Below are 12,860 nucleotides of genomic sequence, written 5' to 3'. Positions count from 1 at the left end.
CAAGACTGTTTTCTAATGGTAGGGAAACTCAGGACCAAGCCCTTCGGACCCAGCCGTTTTTAGGTGGTAAAGCAGGAGGTAAAGCACGTGTAACCAATACAATTAATTATGGTTCCGTTCCATTTTCGGGTGCCTGATTTACCACCTCAAAAGGTTGCTGTGAAAAGAGCCTATATATTTGTAATATCTAATATCCATAAAACATGCCCAGATGTAGTATTCTCCCCAAACATGGCACAATAAACATCACTATGTGATTGTGTATTACTGTGCACTCATATCATTGTGAAAACAAGGAAGGAACTCATACCTCCTCCAGATAATCGTTCAGTTCAGAAGCCACATCAATGTCCCAGTTTTTGGTGAGCTCACGGATAGGCTGCAGCAAATGGAAGAATCGGTTCTCTCTCGCCATGGCTTCCTCACTATGAATTAGAATGTTAAATTATAATTTACCAAGTAACGCAACCCTGGTTAACAAGATCTATTGATATCCATCAACACCTTGCCCAGGGGACTGTTGAAAATTAGCTACCCAGCTAAAACTGGCACATTTGCAGCAATGTTGATTGATGTGCATTGTCCCTGTACAACTAAACTAATAAACTAAACGATTCTGTTACATCACCACACGGCCTAAAGTGATAACAATCAGACACACACAGGCAGCCAATAAGCTGCATGGGGGCTAGCGGTTGTCAACACGCTTTGTTGTTATTGTTGTAGCTAGCTGTAGTTTGTAGCTAGTAAGTTGGACCCTTACCAACCTGACAACCCCATTCAAAACGTCTTGTCTAGTGTGATGTGGTCTTGCTTATCAGCACACGTAACTGACGTTCAACAAAAAGCTAGCGAGTTAGTTAGTTAGCTAAATGTTAGCCGTTAGTTAGCTCTCTGTCAGATGTCAGTAAACGTAGTTATTAATGTTGGTAAATATGTCTAAAGGCTGCATTGCTTGAAAAGTCGGAAAACGCACTCACTGAGACGGTTGAACAAATCATAGTATAACGAGCTCACCAATTCGTGTTGGTAATTTGACTAAGCGCGCGCGATATTATTCGTTCTGATATTTCCGGGATGACCCGCCCTACTCTGCCTCCGATTGGCTTGTAGTCTCTTAGAACCAGTCCCCATTACAGCCATGGATGTCTCTTTTTGAGGCCAATGCGGAAGTTGCCATACTCTCAAATGGCCAGTGGGGGGCGCAGCTTGTGTAACATCATCCCTGAACGTCCATTCAACTCTATGTGAAACGAGCCAACTTCTCTCTCGGTCTCTGTCTTAAATAAACACTTTACAAATGAGTTTATGGTCTGAAAAAACAATTTCAAGTATTTTTCATGCTCTCAAGGCCCCAGTTTTTTTAATTATAGCCCCATTCCGAGGAAAATAGGCGATATACTTTGGATATTGGGAAACAGTAATACTTCCGCCCGTTAGAGGCAGCAATGTGCCGCAAAGGCATCTAGTCTGCGGAAAGTACACGAATAAGAAAACCTAGCAAAACAAGGCTAGTATGGCTAGCAGATAGCAAGTCATACTTTAGCAAATTATCAGAAAATAGCGCTACTTTATGATATTTTAATAATGTTAGTAGACACACGTAACTGTATAGATGGCATACATGTAACGTGACGCTCATAACATGGCGGACCATTTAACGTTATCTAACGGTATGTAAAGTAGCCTAACGTTAAATGGTCTGTCCATGTTATACAGTAAGCGTCATAAGGTTATATGTCAACGTGACATAACATAACAAGTTTTTGCAGACATGAATGCTGTTGGTCGTTTGTTCAATTTGCTTTTCTGTATGGTATTGGACATTTAAAAATGATACATACTTGTCTTGAGGCATCCGCCAAGCTCAGCAATTTGTTATCCTTATTTTAAAACATACTTTATCAGATCGATAGAACTCAACATAGCCTAAGGTCTTGCACTAATATGTCTACTGGTAAATTAGGCATATATAGATAATCTACCAAGCAACACTTGATACAAATATAGGTAACCATTTCACAGCAGTACAGCCTACCATGGTGGAAAATTAACCATTCTTTAAGTTTGAATGATATCAAAATATATGTTGCATGGTGTAGCCTTTGTCGAATTGTTACAGCTAACCATATTTCAATAAATATAAATCATTCGTTGATTTGAAGCAGTCGGTTGGTTCTCCATCTTCATTCTTCTTCCTGGTCATTTGGTCAAAGCTGGTTCACTCGACATCAAATATCTTTATATCACATCTTATTAACAACCTGCCTGCTCTGACCAGACAACTATAATGGGCTTGTTCTATGAGATTTGCGGTACATTCGGGTACATGATTTAATTAGCACATAGCCTACACAACAAGGTTCTTTGTTGGCAATGTTTATTGACAAAAACACACTGGCAGATACATACCAAATGGTTCAAAGTAAATATATCAAAAGTCTCAAATCTGTCAGCATTTAGCTTATGTTATTGCAATATCTTAGGTTGAACAACTGATGATCAGCAATATTCTCACAGTAATATGCACATGGGAATCAAAACGTAGCATTCATTTTCACAAATAATTTGACCAAGGGACAATGTGCCTCTGTTCTGTTGTGCTGTTCCTGCTCCACCATGGTACTCCGACGGCCATCCCTTGAAGAAACAAACGACACCGTGTTATATTAATTATATAACATAACGCCACCAAATTTCAGTTAAAGTAGGCTATAACGGTGCTCACACGTTAGCACACGATGCTAATCGAGCTAGCGTTAGCTTACAAACATGAGCATCACTCAAACAGTCCAACGAGTCCAACATAGCAGAGCACCAAGTGCGCGACCAAATCCACCTCAGTTATAAATTTTAGAGTTTGCCCAGAGATAAGTATAATAGCAGTTTACCTTGTGGAGGCTTAGCAGCAGCTAGCAGGCTGGAGACTCACACCAGGATCACACCACACCATGGTCTCTTGGCCAGGCCCCGGACAAGACGGTGGTCGGCTGGCTGGACTCCTACTCGCCCATACCTTCGGACTAAAAGTTATTATATTTGTTGTCCTGGACCATTTCACCACTGCAACCAGCCAGCCAGCGAGCAAGCTAGCAAACAGAAGCGAACAACAAGATGGCAGTCGTTCAAGCCTGTGAGACAAATTCGGAAACTCCCCCGGCAGCCGCTAGGGGCAGCCGCCCCCTCCTCCTTCTTCTTCTTCTACTAGTGTTTAACAGCCCTCTCTCCCCGTACCAAAGAGCATGGAAGGAAAGAGACGAAACTCCGGCCATTTTTGGAAACAGAATGCGCCTCGCAGTGGTCAGCTGCGGTAGCGCGGGCCCCTATAATCAGCCTCTCTAAACAGTAACTCAACGGGAGAACACTCTAAATTTCGTGGATTCACATCTTTTCTGGGCGTACTGCAAATCTTGATTGAAGTGGTGTAGTGCAGGGATGTAAAACAACAACCATATTGTGGAAACTAAGCAAAATTTTTCGTTTTTTTCTTTTAGTTTTTTCAAGATAAATAGTAAATGCAAAGGACCCGAGGTTAAAACCACGGCAACACACTTCTGACGGAGTGGACGACAGCCGCATTAGCTATTTATCTTGAAAAAACTAAACAAAGAAAACGAAACATTTTGCTTAGTTTCCACAATATGGTTGTTGTTTTACATCCCTGCACTACACCACTTCAGTCAAGATTTGCAGTACGCCCAGAAAAGATGTGAATCCACGAAATTTAGAGTGTTCTCCCGTTGAGTTACTGTTTAGAGAGGCTGATTATAGGGGCCCGCGCTACCGCAGCTGACCACTGCGAGCCTGTGCGAGGTTCTTTTGGCGCTGTCACGCTTCCAAAAATAAAAAATGGCGGAGGCTGCTGGGCGCTGATGTTGCAATGGGGCAATATGGAGCTTTCAGTTCTTTCCATAAAAGTTCTTTGCCCGTACTTCCGTGTAAAGTTAATCCATTCAACCAATCAACGATGAGCAGGAAGCGGGAGATTCAAGCCTCATTTTTTTTTTTTTTTTTTTTTTTTTTTTTTTTTTTATTAACAATATAGATGTACAAAATATGTCAGACAGACAATCACACATCAACATACTTAAGAGCTATAAACAAACAAATGAGTAAGACATAGAACAATACAATACACTACCGTAATTAATGTTTACAAAGACAACTTGACATGTTAGAATAAAATAAAATAAGGACAGACAAAATGACATTAGCAAAAATCAATTTACAGGGGTTACATCAAATATGTTTCGGTAATATTCTAAGAACCTGTTGCTTTTTTTATTGTTTACAAGAGCAAGCGAATTAAGCAATGAGTTGAATTCAATCAAAAAGATGGGGAAAGCCGGCCGAGTACCTAAAAACTTCTGTTTATGAATAAAGAATTTTCCAAATAAAATAAAAAAATTTACAACATAGCTTAGAGATTTGTTACTTGTATTGTCATAATAACAAATAACATCTTTCGGACCAGAATCGCATTGTAATGTTACATTGAAAAAAAAGATGGATCCAAGTTTCATCAGCTTGTCCACAAAAGGAGCAAGAGCTATCAACATCCACATATCTGCAGATTATAGAATTTACTGGATAGATTTTATGTAAAATTTTGAAATGAACTTCTTTGACTTTGTTAGAAATACAAAACTTGTGAGGTAGAAGCCATGCTTTTTCCCAGTGTATATCTTCGATGTGTGAGTTCCAAAAAAACTTTCCTCTTGGGGTTATTTTGTTTTTACTTTGGAAAATATTACGAATATGTTTATTATCACATTTCTTATCCCTTATGTTGATGCCATTCAAAAGCAAAATAGATGGTACCGCTGGGGTGTTATCTCCACCAACAGATAAGTGACTTTTGATAAGATGGATTAAACCAGAGGGAATGGCTTTGATTACAGAATTGTATTCTTTAAAAGGAATTGGAAAGTCATGCCTAGTCATAAAAGGCTCATAGGGCAGTATAAGACCCTGTTCATCAAAAATTGACAAAATGTTTACAATATTTCTTTGGAACCACTTGGGATGAAAAAGAGATTTATTCCTAATAGTTATATATTCATTATTCCATAAGAGTGTTTTATGAGGAGAAAAGTTGTGGACGAAGCATAACCTCCAAGCAAGAAGAGATTGCTGATGAAACTTAGACAAAGAAACAGGAAGTTTGTTAGGTGAGTAATTACATGTTAAAACAAAGGGAAGACCACCAATTTTCTCAAATATATGGTTGGGGATGAAGAACCACAAAGAATCTGGGTTTTCCAGGCATCTTTTAAGCCAATTAACTTTAAAAGTGTTTAAAGTGTCATGAAAATTTAAGACCTCTAGACCTCCATCTGCCCTGCTGTTAGAAAGTACTGCCTTTTTAAGCTTGTGAGTTTTGTTTTTCCAGATGAAATTAAGAAATAACTTATTGATTTCCGTAGCTGTGGGCTCGTTAACAAAAAGAGAAAGAGAAGGGTAAACAAAGCGAGAAAGGCCCTCGGCCTTAGATAAAAGAACCCTGCCATATAATGTTAAGTCTCTTTGAAGCCAGAGGTTAAAGACATTCTTGGTTTTCTTAATCCTTCCATTAAAGTTCAGTTGCTGTCTCGCTACAAGGTTTTTAGTCATATAGATGCCCAAGTACTTAACTGTGTTCTTTACAGGAATATTTTCTATCAATGTATCTTCACAATCATGTAAGGGCAACAACTCACATTTAGATACATTAAGCCTCAGACCTGAAGCTAATGAAAACTGCTCAACCAGATGAATAGCTTTCCGCAACTGATCTTTATCTTGTAAGAAAATAGTTGTGTCATCAGCAAGTTGTGAAATTTTTATTTCCTTGTTAAATATAGTGATGCCTTTAAACTCTGGATCATGTGCAATATTTGTAGATAATAATTCAACAACTAAAATAAATAAAAAAGGAGAAAAAGGACAGCCTTGTCTAACGCCGCGTTTTATATCAAATCTTTGGGAAGTATTCAAGTTAAGTACTACTGAGCTATTGATTCCTTTATAAAACATCTCGATGGTATCCATAAAGGTTTTTCCAAAATCAAACAACTTAAGACATTCCATAAGAAACTTGTGTTCAATGGTGTCGAATGCCTTGTAAAAATCTAAAAAAAGAATAAAGGCTTTTGAATGTACTGAGTCTGCATAGTCCAATAAATCTAATATAAGTCTGATATTATTGCTAATATGCCGGCCTTGAAGAAAACCTGACTGTGTTTCAGCAACAATATTATTAAGTCCTGTCTTTAGTCTGTTCGCATAAGCCAAGGCCACAATTTTATAGTCAATAGTTAGAAGAGTAATAGGTCGCCAATTGTCTATTAACAAAATGTCTTTATCTGGTTTTGGGATAATGGAAATAATGCCTTGTTTCATGGTTGTGGTCATCTCTCTCTGATTGATACATTCCTTATACATACAAAATAAAGGGTTTTGAATAAGCTCCCAGAAATGAATATAAAATTCCACTGAAAGACCGTCAACACCTGGCGCCTTTCCTTTTTTCATTGAGAAGAGAGCCTTTTTAATCTCATTTAGAGTATATCATTTTCAGGTCCCCATCAATAGTAGCAATATGTTGTTTTACCTTATTGATATAATTTTCACATGAATGGTCATTGAATCTAGAGGTATACAAATCACCATAAAAGGAAGAGACAAAGTTGGAAATTAACTTAGGATCTGTACAATGAGTTCCATTGATATTAAGAGCCGCTACTGACTTTCTTTTTCCATTTCTCTTTTCAAGAGCAAAAAAGTAGCTAGAATTTGTTTCTCCATCCTCTAGCCATTTGGCTCTAGATCTTATAAATGCTCCCTTTGCCAACTCCAGATAGATTTGATCAATTTTTTGTTGTATTTCCCTCAATTCCAGTTCCTCTTCAGTAGAAATGCTAGTCTTAGATATAATGATATTTATCCTGTTCAATAGATTAGACTCTGTTTTACTTTTAAGGGCTTTTAACTCCTTACTTCTCTTTATTGCAAGCCATCTAATCCTATATTTAAAGTACTCCCATTTTTGTTTATATTCCCCTTCACAATCTGTATTATCACTAAATATGTCATTGATTGCTTTTTTAACATTGTCATTAAAGTAACTGTCTTTAAGGAGGGTATTGTTGAATTTCCAATAGCCCCTTAATTTAGGAGAATCCTGTGACCCACCTATCTTCAAAGTTATTTTCTTATGATCTGACAAGGGTGCAAAAGAATGAGAAACATCTTTAACAAGATGAAGAGCAGATGAAGAAATCAGAAAAAGGTCGATTCTGGATCTAGAAGATAAACTCTTATTAGACCAAGTAAAATCTTGTATATCAGGATTTAAAAAACGCCATGTATCAGTCAGAGAGAGATCAGAACATAGTTTTAAGATAAGATTATTTCTTTGCAAACCTTGACAATTCCTTGGAGGAAACCTGTCTATTGCGTCATCAGCACATTCATTAAAGTCCCCACATAAAACTAAATAAGAGTTTGAATACTTAAGTAAGAGCTCATTTAGTTTTGAGGTTATCTGGCAAAAAAACACCTTGTTGGAGGAAGGAGAGTTGTGGCCATAAATATTGCACACAATAAAAAATGAATTATCTTGCTTAAGTATGATTGCAATCCATCTGCCATCGTCTGAAGGAACCACCTCTAGAATATCTCCTTTAAATCTATGCAACAGGACTGAGACTCCAGCAGAGTGGTTGGTCCCATGGCTACAGTGAATTCCATTCCCCCATTGCCCCTTCCAAAATTTCACATCTGACTCACATGAGTGTGTTTCCTGAAGCAGTATTAGGTCGGCCTCACTTCGCTTACAAAATAAAAAGGTGGCTTTTCTCTTAATTGCATTGCGTATACCCCTGACATTAAGTGACATAACTGTTAAAGAATTTAACATAGAATCCATAAAAAGACAAAAAATACACAGAAGAAAAATCACAGGCTCTCAAGTAAACAGATAACAAGAACTTGAAGGTGTGTTTTAGACTCCTTTGAAGAGGGAGTGATAAACAACCAACAGGATATGGTGAACAAATAAAGTGACTTAAGAGGAATAGATCCTGGTACCATATAATTATTTAAGTTGGTATAGTTTCTTAACTTAGTTTTATGAAACAGTTAAGTATGCTTCAGAACAAGCCCTTAATATAACTGTTAGCATGTAACATATGCCTTTTTCAATTTAGTAGAAAAATAAGTTATACACTTGTGAACTCAAATTATTCATCAAATAGACTTTTTTGTGTGTATGTGCAAATAATACAAGCTATAAGACCCACAGTAATAGAAACATTTGGTTTGTAGGCCACCATATTATAAGGCAGTAGAAAAAACAAAAAACAAACCTGCTGTATCAAACTATAGCATCATATAAAGATGATGCTACATACCTCAGATTTTATTACTGGGTGTTTCTTGGTTTAGAATAGCTGCCCAAGAGTTGAAAAGAGTTCAGGGATCGCAGTACTGCTTTATAAAAAGAAAAAGAGCGGATAGAGAGAAAAAACAATGATGGGGGGAACATGCCCGAGGCGCCCCCCATAAATTACGCCCTTGGCCAACCAGTCTCTGAATACAGTTGACAGTTCAATCAAAACGGGAAAAAAAACATAGATGCACTTGAATTAATTCTCCCGTCGAGAAAATGGTGGGAATGGCTCCGCTGTCATTGAAATGTGAGCATCTCAATCCATCAAATGTGCGAGCCTAGACTTAATGAATGTCCAAGTGGTCAATTTTCTTTCCATCAATCAGAGCAAAAGGGCCAAGGAAAGAAGCCTTCTTCCCTTCCTCCCTTGCCTTCTTCACAAGCGGCCAGAGCTTCTCTCTGGCGACCCTATCCTCAGGGCACAGTGCCTCGGTGAGCCGCAGTTTGTTATCCCGCAGAAACTTGCAGCCTTTGGCGCTCTTCCACACACCATCGCGGAGCCGTCGGAGAGCAAACAAGATGATAATGGATCGGTGGGAACCATCCTTTCTTCTTGGGCCAAGACGATGGGCGATGTCAACACCATCCTCCAGATATTCATCAAGCCCAGGCACAACTTTTCCTAAAACATCCCTCACCACTTTTCTCACGTCTTCGTTGTCCTCCTCTTTGATTCAAGCCTCATTTTGTTCCATCAAAACCCAATGGGTGACGTCACGCTGACATTATCCAGTTCTATTGCTTAGAACAGACGAGTTGGCTTCCGCAATTTTCAAATGCTTCCGCCATACCGTCTGTACTTCGTAGGGGAGGACCATAGATATGGGAGGACACTAGGGAGAATCATGCACCAACCGGAATGGGAAGTAGAAAGGCGGGTCTTCCGCTCATTAGTCCAATCAGAATCCAATATGCCGCATTTTTCGTGGACCCACGTGTCGTGATTGGTCGGATTCTGTCGAACTTCTTTCCTGTCTGAAGGTTTTTTTTCCCAACTTCCTTGTGCATTTTCTGGGGGTGTAACGTACAGACTGTATATAGCTGCATTCGCCGGATGTAGATGAGACAGTCTGTTTTAAGAGACTATTGGCTTGCCTATTTCACCCCAACATTAACCTCGCGTCACCAGGCTCTTCTCGGCGAGAAAGAGCCTGGCTTCCGTTCACAATTGATTTTGTCACCCTACCTGGTTCCGGCCTAGAGCCCGCCCTAGACAGGAAGGGCAGCGTTTCTAGCTCGTCAACTTTTACGCTAACTTGACAATTTGACACACGTACGCGAACGGCGTGATTTCTAACCCCACATAGGATAAGCAATAACCACGCCCTGTGGCGCCGGGATTGGCCAGGAGCATTGAAGCTTGCGACTAAAGCACCTGGGGTTTTTCATCTTTTAAAATAAAGATGTTTAAAAAACTATTGCTTGTTACATTTTCAGTGCTGTACCTTTTCTCTGGGTAAGAATTGAGCTTGAAATTAACGATATGATACATTATATTATATGAGCTATGAACGTGAACACAACACCGTTTATATTATTGCATGTTTTTGTAGATTGTGTACATTGTGTAGCTACGCCCCATGACAAAAAGCGGGGTGAAAGGTGCCCAGACTAGCAGTCTTATTTTTAGGCGAGGTCAATCTTCTTCTTCTCTGGTGTTTAATGGGAGTCGGCATCCACATTATTGCATTATAGTGCCATCTCCTGGAGTCAGAGCCAGATTAACACCCCCAGGGGCCCCGGGGCACTGAAGCTCCCAGGGGCCCCCCTACCCATCGTCCGGATGTTTGGATGTTTTTTCGCCATATTTAGAGGAATATCTCATTTTAAATTAACATTAGTATTATACTGTTATGTTATTATTCCGTTTCTGAGATTCAGTTTCTCACTCACTCATAGGCGATTCTAGGCTTTGCAAAGAGGTAGCACCAGCAGGATAAAGATATTAGCCTGACTGGGGGGTTTCTAGGGGGGGCTGTGCCCCCCCTGGACAAAGAAATTTTGTACATTTTAAAGTAAAATGCATGAATCTGATGCACTCTGAGAGCAAAAGGAAGAGGCTAATCTTCACATTAATATCCTCTTCACTGTGCTGTGGCTTTACAATGATGAAAAAATAATTGACATTACATTTCCAATACAAAACAGCAGAGGGTGCCGCAGCACCACAAGCACCCCCACTTCCCGCACCCCTGGTCACCACTTGCCCACAGGCATCCAATGAGACTAAATCATCAGACTTAATCTTCTTGGAAACACATTTTATTTGTCCTGATTGGTCTTAGATTTGTGTCATAGTTCTGTGGAGCCCAACATGAGCCCGACCAACCAAAAAAAAAAAAAAAAAAAAAAAAAAAAAAATTTGGAGGGCCCCTTCACCCCGAGGGCCCCGGGGCACCTGCCCCGGTTGCCCTATGGTTAATCCGGCCTTGCCTGGAGTCAACTGAGCCATTAATGTCCTGAATGACTTCTCCCCACACTTCTCACTGCTCACGTCTCATTTAATCCAGTGTGATCCAATCTGTCTTGTTTTGATTTAGTTTCATTATAGTTCTTTGTTATGACTGAGTTTTGTATTTTGTGATGCCCCCTTCCTTTCTGGTCTTCCTCATTTTCTGCCTCATATCCATTCCTTTCCCCTTAATTAGCCTATTTCACTTCCCACCCATTTTGTGTCTAAAAGGCAGGAAGTAACACTGGAACACCTAAATGGAGTGGAAGTTGGAAACCCTTGTTTTGCTTGCACCTGTGTTACTCTCTGCAGTCAATGCTCCCTGCCTTTTAGACACAAAATGGATGAATTGGCTGGGAAGTGAAATAGGCGAATCACTGCTTTCCCATCTCCTTTTCAAAGAGGCCCTTGTAAAGACACAACACGTTTGAAGCCACAGGCAACTGGGGGGAGAGGTAGCTGTAGCGGTTTTCCATGTATGTGGCAATGTGATTGCTACATGTATGGGGGGTAAAGGTAGCCTGGGTAAACGCAGCCCCCACGTGACCTGCTCTCAGACCTCTGGTTCTCAGTCACTAGACTAGTGACTGAGAACTCTTGAGAGCAGGTCACGTGGGGGCTGGGTTTACCCAGGCTAGGGGAAAGGGCGATGTAAATGGAGGTGTCAGTGGATTTTGCCTCCGTGAATCTGAGACTGCATTGAGAATCTGTTGAGGCGACACTTTTCTTAGGTTTGGTTTTACTGTTCAACCGCTTATAAAAGCTTAGTTCAGGGTTCTAGCTTGTTGGTAGTGCATCCCACCACACAGCAGCTTTTAGACATTTTGATTTAGTTTGTGAGCAGACGGAAATGACACTGAGGCAACGACCTTCACGCAATAAGGAGAGCAATATCATGTTTTCCCCTAAAGGGTTCGCTCGGTCTCTGTACCATACAGTATACTGCATATAGGTCAGTTTCTCAGTATAAACCCAAACTCATGATGTTCCACCCGGAAACTGTAGCAAAATGGTGCACACCGTTTTCAGATTGAACACACCCCTCCCTGGTGATATGTTGCACTGAAGCATTTCACACTTTTATTCCCATCACCAGAAATTAGGGTCATTCTTTCACAGCTCCAGTTCACCATGTACAATTGCATTACATTTACGGTATACCCTGTATAACAGTTGATATTTGTACAATATGACTCACTAATAATCAACAAAAAGTACCACAATGAACTATAAAGAATAGCAGAAGTGCTTTGTGGCACTGTATTGTAGTTTGTGGCAAAGAAAAGGCACAGATGAAATTGTGAGAGCTGCACACTTTAACTCTAGTCCAAGCTATTGTTACAGAACATCTCTGGTGCTCTCTTCCTCCATCCTAAGGCACACACTGGTCCGGCTCACTTGCCTTAATCACACAGCAACAGCCAACATGAGGGTCGCAGGTTCACGCCCCCGTGTTACCTCCGGCTTGGTCGGGCGTTCACACAGGCACGATTGGATGTGTCTGCGTGTGGGAAGCCGGAATGAGGGTATGTGTCCTGGTCACTGCACTAGCGCCTACCCCGGCTCGGTCGGGCCGCCTGTTCAGGGGAATAGCGTGATTCTCCCACGTGCTACGTCCTGCGGGTGAAGCTCCCCGCTGTCAGGTGAAGAGAAGCGGCTGGCAACTGTACATGTATCGGATGAAGCATGGGTGTGTCTACGGCTTTCCCCAGATTGGCAGAGGGAGTGGGAAGGCGACCGGGGCAGCAGGGGGAATTGGCCAAGTACAATTGGGGAGAAAATGGGGGGAAATTAGAAAAAAAAATCACAGCAACAGGGAGGCCATCCTGAGGGAAGCCAGCTAACAAGTTCAAAGCTTCTGCCTTGCTTGTGATCTGGTGAGTGTCACTTCTACGTACAATATCATCGGCAAATGCTAAAACAACATAGCCTGGTAAACCAGCCGGTCACGTGAACTCACATTTCATTTCGTTCTGC

At 40.6% G+C, this 12,860-nt stretch overlaps 2 protein-coding genes across 5 annotated transcripts in view; both read right to left on the bottom strand.

Moving 5' to 3' along the window:
• Positions 1 to 1,091, bottom strand: part of ncaph2 (non-SMC condensin II complex, subunit H2) — a 29,841-nt gene extending 28,750 nt beyond the window's left edge. For 2 of the 4 annotated variants that reach the window (XM_083659086.1, XM_083659089.1), the window contains exons 1-2: positions 768 to 1,076; positions 311 to 425 (exon numbers count right to left, since the gene is read on the bottom strand). In XM_083659086.1, coding sequence (XP_083515212.1) covers positions 311 to 415 — 105 coding nt within the window. In that variant the 5' untranslated portion in view covers positions 416 to 425; positions 768 to 1,076. Of the gene's footprint in view, positions 1 to 310; positions 426 to 767 lie in introns of all 4 variants that reach the window. The other 2 variants (XM_083659087.1, XM_083659088.1) reach the window with 2 other exon arrangements.
• A 10,883-nt stretch (positions 1,092 to 11,974) lies between these two features.
• Positions 11,975 to 12,860, bottom strand: part of echdc3 (enoyl CoA hydratase domain containing 3) — a 6,908-nt gene continuing 6,022 nt past the window's right edge. The window contains exon 6 of the mRNA XM_083658508.1: positions 11,975 to 12,860. This exon is cut by the window's right edge and continues 747 nt beyond it. The gene's annotated coding sequence lies outside the window, so the exon portion shown is untranslated.

Source organism: Poromitra crassiceps (genome assembly GCF_964638095.1).
Source record: "Poromitra crassiceps genome assembly, chromosome: 2".
NCBI classification, from domain to species: Eukaryota; Metazoa; Chordata; class Actinopteri; order Beryciformes; family Melamphaidae; genus Poromitra; species Poromitra crassiceps.
This window is presented reverse-complemented; position numbering and strand designations above follow the sequence as displayed.